General features: G+C 68.8%; 4 protein-coding genes across 4 annotated transcripts; 3 read left to right on the top strand and 1 right to left on the bottom strand.

The window, feature by feature from the left end:
• Window positions 1-1,844: 1,844 nt before the first annotated feature.
• Window positions 1,845-2,872, top strand: EMIHUDRAFT_450617 (hypothetical protein). The gene is made up of 4 exons (XM_005776306.1): window positions 1,845-1,862; window positions 1,941-2,006; window positions 2,076-2,375; window positions 2,440-2,872. Exons 3-4 carry the CDS (start codon window positions 2,151-2,153, stop codon window positions 2,701-2,703), a joined length of 489 nt encoding a protein of 162 aa, XP_005776363.1. The 5' UTR covers window positions 1,845-1,862; window positions 1,941-2,006; window positions 2,076-2,150; the 3' UTR covers window positions 2,704-2,872.
• A 1,059-nt stretch (window positions 2,873-3,931) lies between these two features.
• EMIHUDRAFT_206928 (hypothetical protein) lies at window positions 3,932-9,947 on the top strand (the record flags this gene model as incomplete). Its single annotated transcript, XM_005776305.1, has 12 exons — window positions 3,932-4,120; window positions 4,220-4,329; window positions 5,093-5,254; window positions 6,034-6,067; window positions 6,245-6,454; window positions 6,523-6,747; window positions 6,955-7,092; window positions 7,353-7,990; window positions 8,141-8,255; window positions 8,570-8,820; window positions 8,939-9,336; window positions 9,418-9,947. The coding sequence occupies 12 exons, from the start codon at window positions 3,932-3,934 to the stop codon at window positions 9,945-9,947; spliced, it is 3,000 nt and encodes a 999-aa protein (XP_005776362.1).
• A 2,556-nt stretch (window positions 9,948-12,503) lies between these two features.
• On the bottom strand, window positions 12,504-14,514 carry EMIHUDRAFT_41106 (hypothetical protein; the record flags this gene model as incomplete). The annotated part of the gene is made up of 2 exons (XM_005776304.1): window positions 12,504-13,158; window positions 13,274-14,514. Coding segments are annotated over 2 exons (1,896 nt in total), but the record flags the coding sequence as incomplete, so codon positions are not given.
• Window positions 14,515-18,086: 3,572 nt separating this feature from the next.
• Window positions 18,087-23,249, top strand: Tic110. Its single transcript, XM_005776303.1, has 10 exons — window positions 18,087-18,790; window positions 19,054-19,230; window positions 19,393-19,597; window positions 19,814-20,199; window positions 20,281-21,295; window positions 21,706-21,761; window positions 21,835-21,939; window positions 22,107-22,391; window positions 22,475-22,583; window positions 22,662-23,249. Exons 1-10 carry the CDS (start codon window positions 18,092-18,094, stop codon window positions 22,817-22,819), a joined length of 3,195 nt encoding a protein of 1,064 aa, XP_005776360.1. The 5' UTR covers window positions 18,087-18,091; the 3' UTR covers window positions 22,820-23,249.
• The last annotated feature ends 688 nt before the right edge of the window (window positions 23,250-23,937 follow it).

The raw sequence follows: 23,937 nt of genomic DNA, 5'->3' as shown, positions 1-23,937 counted from the left end.
GCAAGCATGCCATCCCGACTGGAACGATCACACTGCCTTGCTCACAATGGGAGCAGGTCTCATGCGAGAACGGCAACTTCGACTTGCTGGCCGTCTGCCCGCAATGTGGCGGTTGCTGCATCTCGCCGTCACCGTCTCCCCCGCCCTCGCCACCCTCACCGCTGTCCCCGCCGCCACCGCCGCCACTGCCACCACCGCCGCCGCCCTCGCCCACCGCGACATCCATCGAATCTCTGCCGCCGTCTCCCCCGCCCTCGCCACCCTCACCGCTGTCCCCGTCGCCACCGCCGCCACTGCCACCACCGCCGCCGCCCTCGCCCACCGCGACATCCACCGAATCTCTGCCGCCGTCTCCCCCGCCCTCGTCACCTGCTCCCGAAGCCGGCAGCGGCGCCCCCGACGGCGCGCTCGATTCCTCGCCGTCCCCCGACCTCCTCGTGGACCTGCTGTGCGAGTCGCTGCCCGTGTGCTCTCCCGGAGACCGTGAGCCGCAGCTTGACCTCGGCGTTGGCCAGGTGTCGCCCAGCCACGCCTTCCGCCTCATACTGCCCTCTCCACTCACGCCTTCCGCCTCATACCGCCCTCTCCACTCACGCCTCCTCGCCTTCTCCGAGCACAGGCCCTCGCCTGCCTCGCCGGCCCGATCGCGGTGGGCGCCATCACGGTCACCGACGCGTGCGCCGCCCTCATCCCCGATGCGATCCACGTGTCGGCCGACGTCACCATCTCCGTGCTCGGCACGATGCTGAGCTTCCCCGTCGAGGGCCAGCACCCCCTTGGCGAGCAGGAGCACATCTCGGGCCTCGACGGGCTGAGCGCTGCCGCCGCCGCGCGCAACGGTACTGTGGGCGCGCTTGCTCAGTACCAGCACGACGACCTCTCCGCCGCCTTTGGCCAGCAGTGGCTCTCGCTCAGCAACCTCTACGTCGAGGCGGGCTTCTACTCGGAGACGGCGGCAAGCGCGTGGGAGCGCACGACGCGGACCACCTTTTACCTGCAAGCGGAGGGGGTGGCGAGCATGCACTGCCCGGCCTTGGGCGAGGCGTCGACTCTCACAGCGGGCGCAAGGCTGCACGTGGGCTACGACAGCCGCGTCGCGCTCACGTGGAGCGTTGCGCCGGTTGACTGGCCACCGATGGATGCGTTCGGCCGCCTCGCGCTCTGCGTTCTTGGTGACGCGGCCGGAGTCAGCGCGGAGCTACTCAGGGCCATCAATGGGGTGGCGGGAGAGGAGGTGTGGCGTCATGCCGCCTCCGCACCTGATTAGAGCACACCTGACCAACTCCGCTCCGTCGGTGTAGGCATCAGGCAGCGTCTTTGCCCCGTACGAGAAGCTCGAGTGGGCGGTGGGCACGCTCGAGCACGGCCTCTCCACGGCCCTCCACCACCCTGTCGTCGCGCCCGTGCGGCTGCACGAGGGCGTCACTGGCATCTACCTGCAAGTGTACGGCCTGACCTCGACCGACTTGCTGCACAGCGCCCTTAACGGGATCGACAAGCTCGACACGCTCGAGTGGCTCGCCGAGATGCTCCCCGTCGACGCGGCGCTGACGGTGCCGCACCACGGATCGGGCGCCGTGAGCCTGTACACGAGGGTTCGTATCCCCCGCATCGCGATTGTCGAGCCGTCGAGCAGGCACAACGGCGTCGCCATCCGCGGGGTCACTCTTGAGAGCGAGGTCACGAGCGCCGGCCGGTGGAGCACGAGGATGGCGTCGACGCTCGAGCTGTTTGACCTGAATGTCGACTTCACCGCGGCGTGGACGTCGGAACACGGGCCTGTCATCACCGTGCGCCTCTACCACGTGACGCTCTTCACCCTCAACTTCTTCGGCCAGCGGCGGCTCGACCTGTATGACGCGGCACTCCCCTCTGCCTCTCCTCTCTCCGCTCCCCTCTGGCGCTCCTCCCCTTACGGGGTAGCCCGGCCCAGCGAATAGGTGCTCCTGCTCGACATTGGCCGCAGCAAGTACCTCCTTACGGGGACGCTCGACCTCGACGATGGGGTACACCGCAGCACTTTACGCTCGACCATGCCGTGAAGCATGTCTCCACAGGTGCCTCTTTGAATATAGGCGTGGGAGCACGACTTCACTCTCGACATCGGCGAGGCGATCGCCTACGTCTCGAATGCGGCCTTCCTCCTCGCGATGGCAGGCCGGCGGCTGCAGCAAGCAGACTTGGGCATGCTTCAGGCTCGGGTCCTGCAGCGGAACGGAACCGGCGAGGCGACCCTCGCCGTCCCGCTCACCGTGGAGCACATCGAGCAAGACGCTAGCAGTGTACCTTCGCTCAACGCGACCGCCGGCCTGGAGGCATGCACCGATCCGCAGGCGGTGCCGACGCCACTGATTGTGCACGGCGACTACTACGAGGTGGCAGCGGCAACGGGCCTCGACCCGCTAGCGGCCCACCTCTTCACCGGCTGTGCTGTATTAGGCTAGCGAGGCGTCGAATCTCGCCCTCGTCGGCTTCTCTGTCGCTTCATTCCTGGCAGGCGTTCTCGTCGGAGCCGGCGCACTGGTCACCATCGCTTTCTGCGCCTACACGGGGATAGTTCGCACCGCCGTGTGCGGCAAGGACATCGAGAATTTCGATCGTGGCGGCGTCACGGTCGCCATCCCAGCGGCAAGCCCCCCGAAGTCCATCTCCGCGCGTCTCTCGACCGGCCTCCCGCCGGTGGTGAGGGTGATGGAGGCATGAGCGAGCGAGAGAAATGGGCGGGGTCCTGTGTCTCTCTGTGGGCGTTGCGCTTGGCGCCCTCCCGCGGCTCCGCGCCTCCAGGGGGATTGGGGTCACGGCCGGGGCAGGCCACTTGTACCGATTATTTATGTGCATTACAGCTGTGTGCCTTGCGGGTACCGCAAAAGTCAAAACTCACCCCCCCTGCGACGTACTTCCTACCGCGGCACGGCTACAGGCTAGCACCCTCGGCTCGTGTTTGAGCGGTACGCTCGAGGCGGTTGTGTTCACCGCGCCGCCTGGCTGGCAGTAGGAGGGTCCGCAGTGAGACCTCTCTCCTCTGATTTGGTGCCGACCATAAATTCTCGCCACTGGAACGCTACTTACTTACAACTGGCTGTACAGAGATCGGCCAGCACCCCAGCGGCAGAGCTCTGCTGCTGGGGGGGGGGGGTCCGAACCCCCCCAGCAGCAAAGCGCTGCTGCTGGGGGGTGGGTCGGCCCCCAGCAGCAGAGCGCTGCTGCTGGGGGGCGGGTCCCGACCCCCCCAGCACCAGAGCTCTGCTGCTGGGGGGGGGGGGGGGGCCGCCCTGGCTTTAAAAGTGCAACTTTGCCGGGGGGGGACCCAACAATGGGCGGCCCCTCCCCAGGGGAGGGCGCACAAAAAATGGGGCAAAAGGGGGGGCCCAAAACTTGAAAAACTTTTTGGCAGAGTGATTTAATCATTATGTGAGTGTGCGGCGCGCAGGGGGACGCGGACGTGCCATGAATTCGACTTTCTGGTTTGTCTTTTAAAATCCTCTTCAGCGAATAAATCCTCTTCGACTTTCTGGTTTGTCTCCACATCCTCTTCACCCTCCCTCAGGGTAATTCTTTTCGCCTGTAGTAGTGTGCCTGTGTTTGTGCCATGCGCGCCATCCCGTGCCCCCAAAAGAAAGAAAACTACCACGGGAGGGAGGGATGGGAGGACGGCACTAGTCCCGTGGCTTGACGATCGAATCTGCGTTCAATTCTTTTCGTCCTGATAGTGCTAGCACGCGGCACACTCCGCACCTGTGTTGAGCCTGTCTGCTGTGAGCCCGAGATGTGTTTGTTAACATTTGGGTCGAACCTAGAGCCGGCTCTAAAAAAAATCTACTTCGGCCTGCAGAGTTGGCGGCCCGGCAAAGCGCCAGCATCCTGACGCTCTCGCCCCACCGGCACCGCTCGTTGTGCCCGATCTGTGCGTCCCGCATCTCTGCCGATCGTCATGCGCGCCTCCTGCCTCTTCTACTCCTTCGCGGCGACCGGCCTCGCCCTCCTTGTCCTCGCAAACTACACTCTCTTCGACGACTCGCTGCACTCCCGCCGTCAGCCGCCCACCCGGCCGCGGATGAAGAGAGAGACTGTGGTCGCAGAGACGGCAGTCCCGTCAGCAGCCTCCCACCGCAAGGCGGTGGTGAAACCCGGCGCAGCTGCCGGTGCCGGCGCCGCTTCCGCCGCCTCCTCTGCCGGCGGCGCTGCCCGCGCATCTGCCCTCTCCGGCTCTCTCCCGCAGAGCTGCAGGCCGACGCCCGACGCGGTGCGGCAGCGGCAGCTGCGGCTCCTCTCGGGAGGGACGTGCGTCGCGGGCAGCGCCCTCTGCGCGGCGCTCGCCTCCGCCCTGCAGTTTGGCGGTGGCGGTGGCGGCGGCGGTGGAGGAGGCGGCCGGCTTGTGGTCACCTCCTTCGTGGCGGGCCAGGGTGGCATGCTCGCCACGCTCTCCTCCTCGGCGGCGGCGCTCAAGGCGCCCCTCCTCGCACAGGGCCCTCGCACGAGTTTGGAGTGTGCGCCTCACAAGCCTGCTCCACCTGCACAAGCCTGCTCCACCTGCTACCCAGGTACCTCTCCTCGCCCTCGCACTCGGAGCAGGCGCCGCCTCGGACGGCGCTGCAGCCTGCGCCGCCGCAGCTGCGCCGCCGCCCGCGATCGCCGACCTCGCAGCAGGCGAGCCGCGACCCCGCCCTCCTCCGCCGCCCTCCTCCCACTGCCCAGCCGCGCGAGCGACGTCAACCCGACGCCTCTCCGCCTGCCGACTCCGCCTGCCAACTCCGCCTGCCGACTCCGCCTGCCGACTCCGCCTGCCCCGCCCTCACCGCCCCTTGCCCCGCCCTCACCGCGCCTTGCCCCGCCCTCACCGCGCCTTGCCCCGCCCTCACCGCGCCTTGCCCCGCCCTCACCGCGCCTTGCCCCGCCCTCACCGCGCCTTGCCCCGCCCTCACCGCCCCTTGCCCCGCCCTCACCGCGCCTTGCCCCGCCCTCACCGCGCCTCCCCTCAGGCGAGTCGCTCCCTCCCGCGCCGTCCGCCGCCGCGGCTGGGCGCACGCCGCGCTCGCTCCGACGGCATGCGCGCCGCGGCACCGCGCCTGCTCACGCCTCCGGCTGTGGACAGGAGCACGCCTCTCGCCCTCAAGTGGCGGGCCCTGTCTGCGCTCCTCGCCTCGGGCGCGGAGCTGCTCTACGCGGACGCGGACGCGGTGCTGGGCGCGCCTCCCTTCGAGCTCGCCTCTCTCGACTCTGACTTCGAGCTCCTCTCGGACGGGTGGGACGAGGAGTCCGCCCACGGCTTCATCATGGGACAAGCCTAGCCGAGACCCTGGCCGAGACCCGAGGACGTAGCCCGAGACGTAGCCCGAGACGTACCCGAGACGTAGCCCGAGACCGAGCCGAGATGCGGCCGAGGTAGCCCGAGGCCCCCTCACGGGCGCCGGCGGTGCGCGTGTGGACGGCGTCGCTTCACGCCTCGCTGCTTGGACAGGCGCCGACGACCCCTCGATGGGCTGGTCGCGCTACTGCGAGACGTCGGTCGTCGCCTCCCTCTCGCCCGCCCTCTTCTTCGCTCGCCCGACCCGCGAGGCGGTAGCCGTCGCGAACCGCATGGCGGCGCGCGCGGCGGCCGAGGGCTGGCCGGCGGCGGCGGGCGCGGCGTGGGGGGTCGGAGGCGGCGAGGAGGGCGGCGAGGGCGCAGCGCTGAGCCAGGAGCTGCTGCTCCCCGCGTTCGACGGCGTCTCTCGCGTCGGCGCCTCGGCGCGCGCCCCGCCGCCCGCCGATGCTGGCTGCGGAGGGCCTTCACCGCCCCGCCCGTGAGCAGGTGCGCATCCTGCCCGTCGACTGCTGGCTGAACGCGCGCTCGGCGCTGTCGCGCCTCGGCGCGGCGCCGGGCGGAGGCCCTCCCTCTGCCCGGCACGCGGCGCTGCTGCCTGGCCGCGGCGCGGCGGGCGGCGCGGAGCGGCAGGCGGCGGCGGCCGGCTCATACCACCGCGGCGCGCCGCTCGGCGAGGCTTGGCGCAGCGCGACGACCGGGTCGCTGCAGCACCGCTCCGCCGTCGAGAGGACCGCCATCGACCCGCTCATGCGCGCGGCGCCGGTGCGGCGCGGGAGGACGCCCCGAGAGCGGACGAATCGCGCGCCCGAGAGCGGCCGGCGGCGAGAGATTGCGCGACATTCATTCGGCGAGAGATTGGCCGTCCCCCCCCCCGCCCCCCCCCGGCCCCTCCCCTTCCCCCGCCAGCCGCAGCCTGCAAGCCGTGTCACGCCACCGCAGGTGCACGCGCCGACAAAGGAGCTCGTCCTCGCCTCGCGCTGCGAGAAGCAGCCGCCGGGCCTCAAGGGGTACGCGCCCGCGGGCGGCGACACCAAGCCGCTCGACCTCATCGCGCCGGCGGACGGCCCCTGGCCCGTCAACTGCGCCGAGCTGCCTGAGCTGTGCGAGGTGGTGAAGAAGGTGGCGGTGGGGCGCGCGGTGATGGCGGCGGTGCTACCGCGCCCCCGCGGCGGGGCGGCGGCGCGGAGGCGTCTGCTCACGCCTCCCCGCGGGCACAGGTCTCCAACTCGAACATCCTGCAGATGCTCGGCCAGTTCGTCGACGTCGTCCAAAAGGTCGGCGTGCCGAACTTCCTCGTCGTCGCGCTCGACGAGCGGACAAAGCAGTTCCTCGACGGGCGAGGCTGCCCCTCGTACCGGCGCAGCCTGCGCGCGCGAGGCGGCGGCACGGACAACCACGCGACCTCGTCGCTCAAATTCCAAATTCTCGCCGAGATGCTGTCGGTGCGGCGTGGCTGCCCCGCCCTGCCGCGAGGGGAGATGTGGGGAGATATGGGGAGAGATGTGGTGACTAGGGGTGGGGTGCGGATAGGTGGGCGTGTCGGTCCTCCTCTCCGACGTCGACATCGTCATCACCAAGGACCTGCTCGGCCTCCGCAGAGAGACGCGGCGCGAGAGGTGCGCCTCTTCACGCCTCGTCCGCGTGAGCAGGACCCGTTCCTCGGCCTCTACCGCGACACGGACGTCGAGGGCATGACGGACGGGTGGGACGACCGCACCGCCTACGGCCACGTCCTGCCGACGGCGATGCCGGGCTCGAAGGAGCCTCCCCTCGCCTCCCTCCGGCTGGTGGCGCGCAACTCGGGCCTCTTCTACCTCGGCCGCCACGCGACCCTCGCCCCCGGCTGGGCCAGCCCCGCCTCTCTTCACGCACGCAGCCGTGAGCAGGCGCGACGCGGCCCTCGCTGCGGCTGATGCAGATCCTCGCCCGCCGCGTGGCCGCGGAGGCGGTCTGGGACCAGAGCGCGTACAACCAGGAGCGTCCGAGAGAGAGCCGCGGTCGGCCGCGCGAGGCCCGCCCTGACGCGCCCCGCCTCGCGTGTGCGCAGGAGATCTTCCGGCTGGCGTACGGCTCGCACGAGGTTGCGGGCGTCACCGTCCGCACGATGAACTACATGTGCTTCCTCAACACAAAGTTCCTCTTCAAGCACATGCGCTCCGACGCCGCCCTCGCCGACCGCAGCCGCCACGTGCCAGTCTCGTGCCACGTCAACTACCACCCGGAGAAGGAGGCGAGGATGGTCTCCATCAAGGCGTTTTACCACGGCGGCGACGACGCGGCGCTCAAGCCTTGGAACGGCGGCGAGGGGCGCAACACGGGCGGCTGCTCGGGCAAGGTCGGCGTCAACACCGACCGCATGCCGCCGCTCGGCGACAAGGGCTATAAGGACTTCAAGCTGGGCGACTCGCTCCTCGCCGCAAACGAGGAGTGGTCGTGGAGCGGAGAGGGAGGCGGCGTCCACTTCCGCGCAGGCGGTGCGCTCTCCTCTCCGTGGGGGGAAGGGACGTGGGGTCCTGTGCCGTCGCCGTGGCGCAAGGACTCGGTGTATGTGGCCCTTGGCGGGCAAACCTACCTGCTGATGTTCCTCTCCGAGAAGTGGGCGTTCACCGCCGTCCGCTGCTCCGACGAGGAGGTGTCATTCGGCCAGCTCAAACGGCGAGACACGCCGCAGAGGCGGCTCGTGTGGTGACAGTTAGTGGCCCTGTGAGAGGTGCGGGGAGACATCCCGCTCGTCGTGTTTGTGGGTGTGTCAGAGTCGGTAAAGAAAGACGGAAGCGGACAGCCAAGTCAAGCTAGGGGTGGGAGGAGGACAGAGTCCCCACCCTGCAGATCAAGGGCCTTTGGAAGGACGATCAGGGCGCAGAAAACGCAGGCGCTTCTTTCTTTTGCCCGATTTGCCTGTCCCATTTCGCCTCGCACAACGCATATCGCCAATAAGTCCGCCGCTCAAGTGCGCTCGATCGCCATTCCCTGTGTCCTGCCCCGCCCTTCGCAAGCTTCCCACTCGCCGCCTAATGAGCTGCAGCATCCGTCGCCCGCGCCACTACTGCCCGGACGGCAGCGCTCGCGGCGAGACACGATGTGTAAGAATGCCCCAGAACGATGACCGCCACTCGATTCCCTGCTGCTGCCCCGCTACCCTCGTCACTGCCACACCCACTGCGCCCGCACGCCACCGCTCCACCTTATTTCCCGCCCCCGCCGCCGCCGTGCCTTCCTCTGCATATACCGCCGCCCGCAACCTCCGTCCGCTTCTCGCCTAAGGCGCGGCCGATCGCCATGGTGCTCAACCTCCTCCTGGTCCCTCTCCAGTCGCACGCCTTCCCCACCGGCGGACTGTGCCTCGACTCGGAGCGCGTGGTGCACGCCACCGGTCAAGTCGCTCTCGGAGTCTCCTTCGACCAAACCGGCTTCGAGCGTGCCCGCGACGGCACGATCTCATTCGCTGGTGCGTCGCCGGTCGCGTACTCGTTCGCGTGCATGGATGAGGCTGACGCGGCGTTCCTCTTGGAAGAGTGCGCGCCTCCAGCCCCAGCCCGCAACCCACCCTCTCCGCCGTGCGACGCCTGCAATTTACGCGCCCGTCGCACCTCTCGCCTCACGAGCCGAGCCAGCTCCCCCCGCCACGCGCAGGGCGGAGAGCATTATCCGGCATCTCGAGCCGCTCGAGACGCCGCGACGCGTGTGCAATCAAGGCCGCTACGACTGCAATTGCGTCTACGACGTGACGCGGCCGTGCAACTTCCTGACGTCAGGGACCATCGTCACTCGCCGCCTCGAGCGTACTTCAGCACGGCGAGTGACGACAAAAAGGTACTCGTACTTCAACATCAACGAGACGGCACTCGACGTGTTCCGGCGGGCCATGGCTGACAACGTGATCCCGTTCCTCCGCGCGCGCTACCCGTGGCTGCGCCTCTCTCCCTTCTCGTTCCCACTCCGATCGAACCTCTTCCTGTCCGTGTACGACGTGGCTGCTGCTGCTGCCGGCGGGTCGGGGCACGTTCAGGTGGGGACGCCGCCTCACCAAGGTGCGCCCATGTTAGACGCGCGCCCCCGCACCATGCCGACCCCATTGTGACACCCCATTGTGACCCCTGCGCGCCGTGCAGACGGGGCGGTGCACCCCCACGGGATCCGACAGACCGTCATCGTCGAGCTCAGCGATGCCTCTTCGTACGAGGGCGGCGGCACGCGCTACATCGACGATTCGGGCGACGTCGTGATTCGGCAGGGCCGTGGCACCTGCGCCGTCCACGACGGCTCGGTTTGGCATGCGGGGCACAGCGTCACCCACGGGCGCCGCGTGGTGCTCGTCGCCCAGTTTCTCGTTGGCCCAAACGTGATCGATGCTCGGCCGCACACCGCCGCAACTGATCAGGAGGGCGCTCAGACCTCGGCGTTCCAGCGTGCAAAGCAGGTGCTGAAGCAGCGCGCTGAGTCGCTGGCGCTCCAGCGCGCAAACCAAGTGCTGGTGCCTGCTAAAGCCGCCCGCCTGCCGCAATGCCGTTCGATGGCCAAGACCGCGGACGGCGGAGAGGAGGGGACGGTCATGGACGCAGTCGCATCCACGCTCATGTACTGCTACCGCCAGATCTCCAGGGCCTATCTTGGTCCTCGAGTCCAGGTCCTCGTGGCGTAGCGTGCTCCAAGGCCGCATCCATCCGACATCGTGGCGTGAGCCCGTGAGCGGCGAGCCGGCCGATCCCCGGGGGCTCTGAAGCAACCGCGTCGCGGTCGGTGGTGGACATGCGTGGCTGGAGCGACGTCTCGCTTCACTAATGCCACCCTCGTACTCTCTCTCTCTCTCTCTCCGTGTCTCGTGCACGTTTGACCTCGTTCACGCTTGACCTCGTTCACGGCGGTCGCGTCTCAAGAGTACCAGGGACTCACGAGCCGCGGTCAGCGGTCCATCCAGCTCTCCTCCACGCTCCCGACACTCCACACAACTTAGGCGCCTGCAGCCGCGGCGAGCTCTGGGATCGCCGCCACGGGGCTCCAGTCGGCCATCGCCTCGTTCCACGCGAGGGCCTGCGGCTCGAGCCGCAGCAGCGAGAGCTGCGATGCACTCACGGGCCCGTGGACGGCCTGGCAAAGGGCGTCGGTGTAATACCTATACTTGTGTGTCCGGGACGTGTTACCGAGGTGGTGCCCCGCGAGGTCCCATGGGACGAGGTGAGCTGTCGGTGCCATTCGATAGCCTTTGGCGCTGGAGGCGGCGGAGGCGGCGGAGGCGGCGGAGGCGGGGGAGGCGGGGGCGGTGGCGGCGGTGCTGGTGGCGCCGGCGACGCCGGTGCTGCTAGCGTGCGCGGTGGCGGCGCGGGCCGCGGCGCTGGCGCCCGTGGCACCGGCATCCGTGGCGGCGGCGCCTGCGGCGGCGGCGCAGGCCGTTGCGCCGGCGCCTGCGGCGGTGGCGTCCGCGGCGCCGGAGGAGCGATGGCGGGGATCCGGCTCGCCCTCACGGTATCCTCGCCGGCGAGGGCCCCGCTCAGGTCGAGCGAGCTGGAGGCGGCGAGGGCGTCTCCGACCGAGCAGGAGACGCAGAGGGGCGAGGCGCCCCGGTAGATCGAGGTGTGGAGGAGGACCTACGCTCACACCGCCGCATCTGTGAGATGGCGCCGCTCACGCTGTGGACGACCGTGAGGCGCGAGGGGCGAGCGCCTCGTACGTCCCCCGCTCGCCCGGGGCCGCCTGAGTGTGGATGAAGCAGCCGACCACATTCTCGAGCGGCTTCGGAGGCGGGAAGTGCGCGAGGCTGGCGGCGAGCAGATGCCAGCAGCGCTGCGTCGCCCGCCCGCCGGCGGCGAGAGGGACAGAGAGCTGCTTCAGCAGCTGCACGTACATCTCGCCGCGCAAGGACGGCTCCTCGACGCCAGCGCGAAGCCACTCGGCGGCGCTGCTTTCGGGCTGAGCCGCCTTGCGCTCGCCGCAAAACGCGAGCAGATTCTTGAACTGGCGCGTCGCCTCTTTGGCCAGGCCCGGCGAGTCGTGCCGCAGCAGCGAGCGGTGGATCGGCTCGGCCGCGTGACGCAGCATGCCCTCCGCTCGCTCCGCCTTGCCGCCTCCGCTGCCGAGCACCTTGCCGGCGGCGAGGTTGCTTCCAACGCTCGCGAGGTTGCTCGCCGCCCACTCCTCCGGCGGACGCAGCCCCGCGTAATGCTCCAGCGCGTACTGCTGCGGGTGCGCGTCGAAGAGGAGCTTCCGCAAGGCCACCTGAGGCGAGGCATCGCCAATGGTGAGGGGCCTCGCGCGCTCGCGCGGGGCAAGGGGGCAGTGACGAGGCTAGCGCGCGCCTCCCTCGAGATGATCCGGTCGGCGTCGCCCATCTCCACGGCGCGCGTGAGCTGCGCTTGCACCAGCTCGCGCTCCTCCATGCCCAGCGCCTAAAGTCCAAAGACGCGCGCGGTGTGAGCGCTATTTCGCAGCTCCCACATGCGCTCGATGCCGCGCGCGCCTCGGCAACCACCGCCAGCGCCGCCGAGGTGAACGAGTATCGGCTCGCCTCCGCTGCCACCGCCTCCATCGCGTCGCGGTCGAGGAGCCGGTGCGCCTCCTCGGCGGCTCGCTCGAGGGCGCCGACGGTCCTCTCGTGCAGCGCCTTGACAGCCTCCTCCACCGCCGCCTGCTCCGCGGTGGGCGCCACCAGCGAGAAGGCGGGGTCGGCGAAGCGGCCGGCCAGCGCTTGGAGGAGGTCGAGATCGCGCAGATCGGGCACGGCGAGCAGCGCCCGCGCGTCCTCGGTCAGCCGCCTCCGCTCGCGGATCGCGCGGAGGACGGCGCGCGCCTTCTCGAGCTCGGCCGGCTCGTACTCGACGAAGAGGGCGCCGACGCGGCCGAGGGTGGCGTGGTACGTGGCGAGGGCCTCCTCGAGCGCGGCGGCGTCGCCCTCTCCCAAGCTCGCGCGCGAGAGCACCGTCTGCAGCGAGGCGCGCAGCCCCTCGAGCGCGAGCCGGAGCAGTTTGCGAAACTTGCGGCCGATGCGGCGCCGCCACGCGGCTTGGAAGTGCTGCAGCACGCGGCCGAGGGAGAGGTTCTTGAGCAGCTCGAGAAGCCTGTGCTCGCGCGAGCGGTACAGCACGAGAGAGCGGCCGAGCTCCACTGCCGAGAAGTCTTGCGCCACGGAGCTGAGGATCGAGGCGCAGTATTCCGCCGTCGGGTGGGCCGGAAGCGGACCGATAACCCAGCCCCCTCGCTTGCGCGCGATCCAGCGGTAGCGGCGCGCGAATTCCGCGTGGCTGTGCCGGAAGGGGAAGCCGGTGGCACGGATTCGGACGGCTTCGAAAAGGCCGGCGCAAGAGAGCTGGTCGATGGTTGCCTTGGACTCGACGAGCCCGGGCCGCTTGTGCTGGTTGGGCTTGACGCACCGGATGAAGAGCGGCGACATCCGGCCAACCTTCTGCATCAGCCCCCCCAGCTGGGAGCGCCACTCCTCGCCGACGGTCCGGACCCGGCCGGCGATCGCGTCGTCCTTGGGCGGGAAGCACGCGCGGGTGAGGCCGCAGCTGCTCCCCGACAGCAGGTCGTACAGCCCGCGCGAGAGGCGGTCGGCATTCTTCTCGACCAGCCCATCCGCGCTGTACCGCACCTCGCCGGCGTAGTGCCGCACGCAGAAGAAGTCGCGCCGTGCCTTCCCCTGCTGCTTTGGCGCGCCGAAGGCGGGGTGGTCGGCGTGGCGCTGCGACACCTTCTCCAGCCACTTGGCGTCGGAGCCCTGGGGCACACGAACCTCCTCGTCCAGCAAGTTGAGGAGCCCGAAGGGCCTCTCCGCGAGGAGCGCGAGAACCGGCGCGTTGTCGATGTAGGGGACGTTGTCATACGCGATACCCTCGTCGGCGTAGACGGCCTGTGCTGGCCTCAACGAGTGAGGTGTGGCCGAGGTGCAGCCGAGGTCGGGCCGAGGTGCAGCCGAAGAGCGTTTGAGGTGCAGCAGCCGTGCGGCCGAGGTTCATCCGAGGTTCATCCGAGGACAGGTGCGGCCGTGGTGCGGCCGAGGCCTGCTCGTTCTCAAAGGTGTGCTCGCAGAAGGTGCGCTGCAGCCGCTCGTTTGCAAAGTTGATGCAGAGCTGCTCGAACGAGTTCGCCTCGAAGATCTCAAAGCCGAAGATGTCGAGGACGCCGATCAGCCGCCCCCGCTCGCCGCCGCACGCGGCGTTGATGCGCCGCACCAGGTCGCGGAAGAGGCCCGCGTAGGCCGCCTTTGCCAGCGCGGCCGACGCCTCCTCGGCCTTGCCAGCGGTGTTGCGGATGCGCTGCGCCTCTCCGCGCACCACGACGGCCCGCTCGACCAGCGCCGCGCTCAGCGCACTCGTCGCGACGCCGAGGCACTCTGCGGCGGCGGCGAGGGGGGTGGCGGAGCCGGCGGCGACGCGCGACCCGTCGCCGCCGTCACACGGCTCGAAGTCGAGGTCGCAGAGGTGGACGGAGGCGGCGCAGAGCCGGAGCGCCCACCCGACCTCGTCGTCTCCGAGGCCCATGGCGGCGAGCGAGGACAGCACCGCCTCGAAGTCGGCGACGTCGTCGACGCCGCGGATGGCTGTGCAGCCGGCGCGGCCGAGGCTGCGGTGCTCGGAGGCGGGGCGGAGGCCGAGGCCGGCTGCGCGCGGCGAGGAGCAGAGCTGGTAGAAGATGTGGAAGGAGCGCTCTCCCGCCGCCTGCGCCACGACGCGCGACTTCTCCAGCAGGTACGACTCGACGAACGCGCCCGCGATCTGGCCCTCGACGCGGCCGGACGACTCGAAGTGCACCTCCATCCAGCGGCCGAAGCGGGACGAGTTGTCGTTGCGCACCGTCTTTGCGTTGCCAAAGGCCTCGAGGATCGGGTTCGCCTGCAGGATGCGCTGCTCGACGCCAGACTTGGTGCCCGCGGCGTCGGCGAGGAAGTGGAGGCACTGCTTGGTCGCCTCCGTCTTGCCCGCGCCAGACTCGCCCGAGATGAGGATCGCCTGATCCCGCCGTGCGTCCATCATGCCGCGAAACGCGCGGCGGGCGAGGGCGTAGGTGTGCGGCTCGACGTCGCGGTTGGGCGCGGGCGCCGCGAAGCGCTCCAAAAAGTACTGCCCGTAGATGGGGAGGTGCTTGAAGGGGTTGATCGAGATGAGGACCGAGTGGTCTGCGCCCACCCACGTGTAGATTTTATCGGCCGCGTACCGCTTCTGCAGGCAGTGGGCGATGAGCGGCGCGTCGAGCTGCTCGAGCATCACGAGGTCGTCGGGCGCCGCGTCGAGGTACGACAGCTTGAGTGGGACGAGTCCCTCCGAGGGCTGCTCCACCGTCGCACCGCCGTCCACAGGCCGCAGCCGCACCCTGCCCTTGCTGCTCCGCGCGCAGACAAAGGCGGGCGTCCAGCCCTCCGCCGTGGGCAGCCACGCGCAATCCGACTCGTCCACCTGAGGGGAGTGGAGGACGAGAGGAGGGGCGTGTAAGAGGTTGTCCTCCCTGCTGCGCCGGCGGGAGATGTGGTTGGCTGGCCTGCTTCTCCTCCGCCGTCTGCAGAGAAGGAGGTTTCTCCCACGAAACCTCGTCAGTTGCCTCGTTGTGGTAGTAGACGCCCCCGTCGGTCGTCATCGCCGCCTTCCAGCCCGGTTGAGCTGGCGCTGGGCCACCTCGTTTGCAGCCGCCGTCTTCCTCGCCACGAGCGGTGCCCAGCGCACTCAGCTCGGAGCTGTCTCGCTGGAGCGAGGCTTGTGCCAGCCGCAATTTCGCGGGCGGCGGTGGCGGCTTTGCCACTCGTGGCGGCTCGGCGGCGGTGAGCTCCGCTGTCGCAGAGATCGGTTGCCAGTTTTCGAGCCCATCCCGCCAGACGAGCGTGGAGGGTGGCAGGCGCATCCGCAGCAGATCGTCCGTGGGCACGGGGTGCTGCGTCGCGAAGTGGGAGCCGGCGTCGGGCTCGACATACCACATCATGCCAAAGACGGCCGCGTCGGCTGGGCCGACGAGATGTAGGCGAGAAACAGGGCGGCTTCAGCTGGTTTTAAAAGAATTCATTCCCACTCGAGTAGGCACGGGACTGGAAACACTGTATTAAAAGAAAAGAAAAAGAAAAGTTTGGCTGGGTGGCTCTTCGTCTTGCCCAGTTCCACTAGAGGGATAGAACTTGCATGCGTCAGGAAAGTGGCCCCTCCCGATATGTCGCGCCTGAACGCGGTCGGTATGTAGCGGTCGCGGTATGTAGCGCGACCCCCGCTACGTATCGTCCGGTGTTATGTATCGGTCCGGGCGGTACATATCGGTCGGCGCGCTACATACCACCTCCGGGGGCGCTACATATCGACGTCGATATGTAGCGCCCCCGGAGGCGATATGTAGCGCTCGGGATATATATCGGTCAACGCCACGGTGTGAATTACTTCCCACCAACAAAGCGCATATCGCCCGCCTCCGGTCCGCCTCGCCCCTACAATCTCATCACTCCCAAGTGTGACCTCCCCGGGGTAAAATCGTGTGCTGACTTCACTTTTTGACAGCTAAAACCTGCCATTTCTCATCGAGATCAGAATCTCGCGCCAATCTCGCGCCAATCTCCCCCAATCTCAATTAATCTCGGTCCAGATGAGGGCTATTCAAATTTTGAATCCGCAGGGTAATGACCAAGTACCAAGAAGAGCATGACAAGTCATAACAGCAAATCTGCGCAAGATTAACTGAATTTTTATCGAGATTCTCTCAGATTCCCTTTTTGGCTGATATGCACCACGCGCGATATTAATCAGCTCCGGGCGCTACATATCGCCTCCAGTTTGTGCCGCGGCCATTCGTGGTTGCGCTGCCTGCCGCGTACAGCAGTCGCACGAATGCTGCCCGCCAGCCTCGAGGCAGGAGGCGTACGGCGTACGGCACCTGCTGCCCCTCCGGATCCGCGCGCATCTCCACGTCGCTCGCGAGGCGACCCACTGCCGGTTGATAGCCCAAGAAGAGGTCGAGGAAGCGGCCATGTGGGAGGTGCTTTGAGGTGGGACGGCGGCATGGTGTGCGCGCGGGCGTGGGGGTGGTGCGGTATGCGCGTGCCAGTAAGCCTAGTTTCACCTCTGCCCACCCCGCAGGCGCGCCGAAGTGCTGCCCGAGCGCGTTTGGGGGCAGCAGCAGCTCCTTGCTAGGCGCCTTCGGAAGGTGCCACACCCCTTTCCCAGCCGCGCGCGAGTTGAGCTCCGATTTCCGCTCTTTTTCGCACACGCCCGACGCTAGTAGGTGAGGATCGACCATCCTCCGCAAAAGCAGGGCTTCGTCGGGCGCGTCTTCGCCGAGCGGTGGTGCATCTCCCATGCTCCCCCCGCGCCCTCCTCGCAGCCCACCCGCGGCCGACACCATCGGCCTCACGTGCTCACCCTAGTCGTAGGTGCGGGTTTTTTGCGTGCCCCCCGTCGATACGGGGCGCTGGGCGATGGCTGGGCTTGTCGCCGGGCGAGCTAGCGCCTCAGCCGGCCGCGGAGCGGAGGTGCGAAATCGAGGCGGCGCGGCCCCTGCGCGCAGCCTATCCGGGCCGGCGCGCGCATGGTTCCGTAGCCCGTCTAGTGCCTCGCTGACCGACTCCGCCGGAAAGAGAACGACTCCGCCGGAGAGGTGGCGAGGGAACTGCAGTAGAGAGTAGTGGGTGGGGAAGGCAGCATCGATCGCCATCCAGACCTTGGACAGTCACGAAACAATGACAAGACCTAACAAGCATGGTGGGCAGAGGAGCGAGAAAGAATATAGGATGGTTAGCTCCGAGTAGAAAAAGAAAGAAAACATGCTAGTAGCTCCGAGTAGAGGGGGCGTTCTGCTGCTAGGGGAAACCTGGAGCGCGGTACTAACCCTCGGAGAACTGTGTTTACTTTAAGGCCCTTGCCCTGCGAACGCGCACCCCCGGGGCTAGGGCTCTCTTGCCCGTAACCCGACACCGATCATCCGGCCCGCTGGGTGCGCTTCTGAGCTCCCCGGCCCTGGATGTGAGGTTAATGACTGCACTCCAAGTGCTCCAAGTTAGGGCGCCTGTTCACAGCATGGATGGTGCATGGAGGGTGAGCCACGCCGAGGAAGGAGTCCGGAGAAGACAAATCCGATGAGGACGCGCACTAGAGCTGACGCAGGCAGGCTGTGAGCGGCCCAGATGGGCGCGGCGGCGGCAAGCAAGTGGCGTCGGCGAAGTGAGCGCTTCTGGGCCATGTGTACGCCCACTCAGGGTGGTGTGGCAGCCCGCTGGCGGTGTTTCTTGTGAGCTTGTTTGTGTCTGTGTGTCGCTCGTGCGTGTCGTCATCATCTGTCCAGCGTCCACCCACACCGCGTTGGTGTCCAGTCCGAGCCTGACTGTTCTTCACCTTCCTACACACATACATGGGCCACACACTTCACTCTGACTGGGAAGAAAGAAGAAAGAAAGGAAATGGCCCTGTTTGCCAACCCTTCACGGCGACTTCACGGCGGAACGAGTCGGATCGACGACTCACCGCCTGCACCAGCGTGTGCGCCTTGCAATTCTATACAGAATCGATACTTGGTACGTCCTCTCAATCGCTCGTGGAGAGGAGCTACGGCCATTCTCCACTTGTGTTTGACGACGTCAAACACTGTTTGACGTCGTCAAACACGATCGAGTAACCGACAGGCGGAGTAAAGCCGTACTCGAGTACCGACCTCTCACTGCTTGCCAGCCGCGCACCTATCACCCTGAACGCCTTGTCTATCACGATGGTTGCAACTGAAAAGATCTATCAGCCCTGGGAGCCCTCCCCCTACTGTAATTAAAATTCACTTTCAGCCCGCCAGGATTAAAAAGAAAAAGACGTCCCACATCTGCGCGAAGCTCGATCTGGAATGGCACGCGTCCTGGCCTTCTTCGTCCTCTGCCCAGCGGCTCTCGGCGCCTTTGCTCCGGCCTCGGCGCCGGCGTCGCGCCGCGCTGTCGCCTCCGCCGCCTCGCCGCTCGCGCCGCGCATGGTCGCCGCGCAGGACGTGTACGAGGCCTACCTGCAGCAGGAGACGCCCGTCCGGCAAAAGATCAAGGACCTGGGGCCGGCGGCGGCCAAGGGCGGCTCGACGGCGCTGGTGGCGGCGGCGGCGGCGGTCGGCTACGTGCTCATGCCCTCCAGCCGCATCGCGGTCAACGCCGTCGGCGCCGCCGCCACCGGTGCGCTCGGGCTAGTCGGTCGCAAGAAGATCGACGAGGAGCGGCGCGAGGCGGCGAGCACGGCGGCGGCGGCGCTGCTGAAACGCGGGCTGTCGGCGGTGACAGCGGACGAGATCGCCTCGCTCGCCCCCGCCTTTGGCGTCGACAAGCCTCGCTACCAGAAGCAGCTGTCGGAGCTGTTTCTGTACTACCTCTCGGCCTGCCTCGAGGGGAAGCAGGTCCTGCCTGCGGAGCTGTCGGAGCTGCTGCAGCTTAAGGAACTGCTCGGGATGAGCGCGGCGCAGGTGGGCAACCAGGTCTACGCCGCCGGCCGCGCGCTCTACTCTCGCCACCGAGCCTACCTCGAGTCGGACGTCGAGTCGGAGCCGCTCGCAGCCGACGCGCAGGCGCCTGGCCTCACCCCACCCCACCCCACCTCACCCCACCGCCACCGCCCCGCCTGCCACCGTCGTGTTTCGGGCTCCCCGCGCCCAGACTGTGCACGCACTCCCCCTCACCACCCACGCCTACCCACGCCCGCACCCACGCTCGCTCGCTCGCTCGCACTCCCACCTCCCACCCTCCCTCCCACCCTCCCTCCCTCCCTCCCTCCCTCCCTCCCTCCCTCACGCCCACTCCTCCGCCCGCCGCCTCCGCCCGCCGAGCGCAGGCGCTGCTCTCAAAGTACATCTTCCTGGCGGAGCGGCTCTTTGCCAAGGACGAGAGCGAGGAGGGGTACCGGTACGAGTCGCTCCGCGCCCAGCGCCTCTTCGGCCTCTCCCCCGCGGACTGGTCCGACCGCGCCGAAGCGGTCGCCGTCCCCTTTTATGCTGGCACGCTGGATAAGGCACCCCCTCCTCGCCCCCACCCCACCCCACCCCACCCCACCCACCCCCACCCACCCCCACCCCACCCCACCCCCACCCCACCCACCCACTCACTCACTGCCGCGCCGTCACAGAGGCCTCCCCTCCACCTCCTCCCTCCGCCTCCACCTCCCTCGCCCCAGGCGGTCTTGCAGGCCGTCCCCGCGACGGCGGCGCAGCTGGGCGGGATGCGCGACTCGCTCGGCGTCTCCGAGGCGACGGCGGCCCAGCTGCACCGCGACATCTTTGCGAAGAAGGCGAGCGCCCTCCTCTCGCCCGACCTCGGATCCGCCGCCGCTCTGACGCCGGAGGACCGGGCGGCGCTCGACGGCGTGACCGAGCTGCTCGGTGAGCCTTCCTAGACATTTCCATTTCCCTCGCCGCCACCCGCGCGCTTCCGCGCCACCCGGGCTGCGCCTGCCGCCGCTCCCCGCCCACACGCCGCCGCTCCGTCGGTCGTCGCCTCCCTGCCGCACTCTGCGCCGCGCAGTGTGGCCACACCCTCTGCCCCTCCGCACGCTCCTCTCACCACTCCAACCGCCTGCGTCCAACCCCTTGCGTCAGGCCTCGGCCAGCCCGAGGCGACCGAGGTGGTGGCGGAGCTGACGGCGCCGCTCTACGCCCAGAGCCTGAGCGAGGCGCTCGGCGCGCTCGACGCGGCCGGCGACGCCGCCGGCTGCGCGCCGCTCGTCAGCGGGCTGGCGACGCGGCAGCAGCAGCTCGGGATGGGCGCCGACGCGGCGGCGGAGGCGCTGAGGGGGGCTGTGCGCGGCAGCGCGGCCGAGAAGCTCGGAGAGGCGTGCAAGGCGCTGCGGGTGCAGGACTCGGCGGGCGCCGTCTCGTCGCTCCGCTCCCTCCTCGACTACGCCGACCGCACCACCGCCCTCGTCGAGGCCGCGGGCGCCGCCTCCGAGTCGGGCGCGCCGCTCTACGCCGGCATCGGCGACGGGGTGCGAGCTGTCGCGCACGGGAGGGCACGGGGGGGCGGACGCATGTCTGACTCGCCGCGCGAGCCCGCCGTCTGCTCGCAGGTGCTGCGGGACGCAGAGGTGCTGGCGCTGTACCGCCTCGTCCTGCTGCAGGCGCTGCAGAGCAAGGCGGTCTCGGCCGCCGACGCGGCCGCCCTCGAGTCGCTCCGCCTGATTCTCGGGATGAGCGAGGTTGCGGCGGCGCGCGTGTACGAGGCGGCGGCGGGGCCGATCTACCGTTCGGCGGTGGAGGAGGCGGTCGCAGGCGAGCTGAGCGCGGCGGCGAAGCAGGCGGTGGCCGCCGCCCTCGCCGACCTCGCGCTGCCAGCCTCGTCTGCTGCCTCCATCGGCCTCGAGGTTTACTCGGCGCGCCTGTCTGGCATGGTTGAGAACGGTGCCATCCTGAGCGAGGAGCAGAGCGAGCAGCTCAAGGGGCTGCGCGCCTTCCTCGGCATCGAGGACGAGGCGGTGTACGCGGTGCACGAGCAGGCGTGCGCCAAGGCGTACCGCACGTCCGTCAAGCAAGTCATGGGCAACGCGGGCGCCATCCCGGACGAGTACTGGTCGGGCCTCGACACGCTGCGCGAGCGGATGGTCCTCTCGCCCGACACGGCGCAGGCGCTCTTCGTCGAGGAGGCGCAGGCCAAGATGTGCGAGTTTGGCACGCGCGCGCTCGAGGCGCTGCAAGAGGCGCAAAAGGAGGCGCAGAAGGGCGACAGCAAGGGCGACAAGGGCATCGGAGGGGCCGTCTCGTCGGAGGTGCTCAACCTGGTCGACTTTGCGCTCGCGGCGCGCGTGCTCACGCCGCAGAGCGCCGACGGCGTGGAGACGGAGGTGGCCGCCACGTCGCTCAAGGGCAAGTTCGAGCAGCGCGCGCTCAACGAGCTGTACCGCCAGTACCTCATCGAGGCGTTCGGCGGCTCGGACGAGGCGCAGAACCAGCGGCTGCTCACTTCGCTCGGCCGGCTCGCCCTCGTGCTCGGCCTCGAGTCGCACGAGGTGAACAAAGTCCACAACGAGCTTGGCTCCATCATCATCCGCCGCTACGCAGGCAACGCGATCAAGGCGGGGCCGCTCGGTGCGACCGCCAACCCCCGCCCTCCCCGCCCTCCCCCTGCCCCTTCCGGCCCCTCGCCGCCGCACTCCGCCACGCCGCTCGCCGCCGCCCCGCCGCTCGCCGCCGCCACGCCGCACTCGCCGCCGCGAGCGAGAGATTTCGCAGTCGTAGCCCCGCCACTGGGCCAGCCAGACTACACAGTACTCTCGGACAGCAGCCTCCCGCGACGCGCCGCACATCTCGCGGCCGCGCGGCGCCCCACCGCTGCGCGGCTGCACGCGGCCGCACGGGACAGCAACCGCCCCTTGCGCGCCTCCCGCCCCCTGCGCCCACCCCCTGCGCCCTTCCCGGCCCCCCTCCGCCGCCCCTCCCTCGCCGCCCCGCTGCGGCGCCTCCCCTCACGCCCGCGGCCCGGCGCTGGGGTACCACAGGCGCCAAGGAGATGCAGTTCGTGGACTCGATCCGCGCGACGCTCGAGCTGCCGCAGGCGCCGCCGACCGACGCGCTGCCCGCGCGGCGCTGTGGACGTCGTCTCTTCACCTGCTCTGGGCTGTGAGCAGGACCGGATCGACGCGCTGCTCCGCGACGTGAGACTGAACCGCGTGGCCGCCCTCATCGAGGCGATGTTCGAGAAGAGCAACCTCAACTCTGACGAGATCCGCAAGGCGCGCCGCCACCTGCACCCCGCGCAACGCGCAGCCTCGGACTCCTCCCCTCTCCCCCCCCCCCCCCTCCTCCGTCACACCTCCTGTGCCTCGGCTGCGCCTCGGGCACACCTCGGGCACACCTGGGGCACACCTCGGGCACACCTCCGGCTGCGCCTCCACCGCAGGTGCTCTCCGAGGCGGACCTGCTCGAGGTGAACCTGCGCGACGACCTCGACGTGCCAAAGGCGCGGCTGGAGAAGATGTTTTCCATCGAGATGGAGGCGCTCATCGAGGGCGACGAGCTGACGGCGGACGACTCTTCCGCGCTGCTCGAGCTGTGCGAGTCGCTGCAAATCGAGGAGGAGCGCGCCGCCGCCCTCGTCGACGAGGCCGTCTCGAAGCGCTGCACCGGGGGCGTGCTGCAGGCGACCGCGTGCATGCGGCGCGGCGCGAGCACGGAGGTCGTCAAGGAGCGCCCCGACCGCGCGCTCCGGTGCCGGCCGTGCCCCGGCCAGCCGCGGGTGACCCCTCGGCTCGTCCCTTCGCCGCACAGGAGCTCGACCGCGCGCTCAAGTTCGCGCGCCTCTCGCCCTCGTCGGTCGCGCTCCCCTCGGTGGGCGAGAACGAGAAGGGCGAGCTCTACCTCATGTACCAGGCGCGAGGTATGCCCGAGATATGCACGAGATACACGCGAGCTCTCCTCATGTGCCAGGAGCGAGCCGCGCCTCGCCGAGATCAAGCCGAGGCGGCATTCCAACCTGCCGGCTCACCCCTCCCGCCTTCGCCCCTCGCGCCACAGGCCAACTCCGCGGCCGCCTCCTCGCCCACCGCCCAGTCCGTCGCCGACCTCGAGCTGCTCAAGACGGTCATCGGCATCAGCCAGCCGCAGGTGGCGTAGCCTGCGCGCGTCGGCCGGCCGCGTCGGCACGCCGTGCCCAGAGGCCGCCGCCCGCCCCTGTCAGGCGTGATGTGGATAGCGTCGCCCCTCCCAGTGGGCGGCCGCGAGAGGCGCGAGGGGGAGAAAAGGCGCTGGCGTGTGCGCGGCGGAGAAGCGGCAGCGCCCGTACGTCGCTCGAGTACACGGACGCGCACGGGAGCCAGGGAGCGAGAGTGGACCGAGGGAGAAGGCCGCGGGCAGTATCGACGGCGAGGTCGCAGGACGCAGCGGCCAGGCTGCGCCGGCTGCTCCAGGGGTACTGCCGTCTCTGAGAGCAATGAGGGGGGTGTGGGCGCGGCGGTGTGTGCCGTGCATTGTGGCTCCTCTCGTTTCTCGTCAGGTGCTCTGCCCCTGAGCGCTTTGCCTACTATTGATTCTCTGTCATGTCTCATGGTCTCAAAAAAAAAGCATGAACACTGTTCGGGTTCTAGCTCTTAGCATGAGCTGCGCCCTGTGTCCGAGCTCCGACCCCTTTTGCGCAGCAACACCTTAAACTTTCAGGCCCTCCAAATTCGGGTCGGAGCGTAGCGGAAGTGGGCCCATAGTTTGAAAAGGGCGACGGACGCTTGCGTCCTAGCCTCCAACACCGCCTCCCCGGCGCAGATGGGCCCCCGGAGGGATGCTCAACCGCTCCACGCCACGCCGCTTGCGCGGTCCTCTTCCCAGCTCCGCTGGGCCGTGCGTTATTTGGCGGCAACAGTGGATCGCGCGCGCGCCCCGGTTTTACGGAACGCCTGTGCTCGTTGTCGCCAGCGCGTACACTTGGCGTCACAAGAGGTATCCGCGTACGCGCGCAAGGCATGCCCAGCTGGAGACGGCTCAACGTGCTCGAGGATGACGGTCGCCCGTGCGGTCTCGCGGTCGTCAGCAACCTCGACGTCAGCAACGCCCTCGAGGTACTGCAGAAGGATAACGGCAGGGCCAACCGCCATTCTGAATCATCGCAGCCGGTGTGGGCACCATGGGGATCCACGAGCGGCATCGGGCACCGTGGAGGCACTGACATCAAATTGTGGTACTCTGTCCCCGAGATGAAGGGTGATGCAGCGCGGCGCGCAGTTCATGAGGCCAAGTTGGCC

Source organism: Emiliania huxleyi (genome assembly GCF_000372725.1).
Source record: "Emiliania huxleyi CCMP1516 unplaced genomic scaffold EMIHUscaffold_28, whole genome shotgun sequence".
In the NCBI taxonomy this organism is placed as follows: Eukaryota; Haptophyta; order Isochrysidales; family Noelaerhabdaceae; genus Emiliania; species Emiliania huxleyi.
The sequence above is the reverse complement of the archived record's forward strand: the minus strand, read 5'-3'. Positions and strand labels throughout refer to the sequence as shown.

What these genes read in the sequence shown, in the direction of transcription:
- EMIHUDRAFT_450617 (XM_005776306.1), top strand. Translation starts at nt 2,151, where the DNA reads ATGGCAGGCCGGCGGCTGCAGCAAGCAGACTTGGGCATGCTTCAGGCT. An exon ending in TGCACGGCGACTACTACGAG is followed by an intron (nt 2,376 to 2,439) that starts GTGGCAGCGGCA and finishes GTGCTGTATTAG; the next exon opens with GCTAGCGAGGCGTCGAATCT.
- Tic110 (XM_005776303.1), top strand. Translation starts at nt 18,092, where the DNA reads ATGGCACGCGTCCTGGCCTTCTTCGTCCTCTGCCCAGCGGCTCTCGGC. An exon ending in ATGCTGGCACGCTGGATAAG is followed by an intron (nt 19,231 to 19,392) that starts GCACCCCCTCCT and finishes CCCTCGCCCCAG; the next exon opens with GCGGTCTTGCAGGCCGTCCC. An exon ending in CCTCATGTACCAGGCGCGAG is followed by an intron (nt 22,584 to 22,661) that starts GTATGCCCGAGA and finishes GCCGAGATCAAG; the next exon opens with CCGAGGCGGCATTCCAACCT.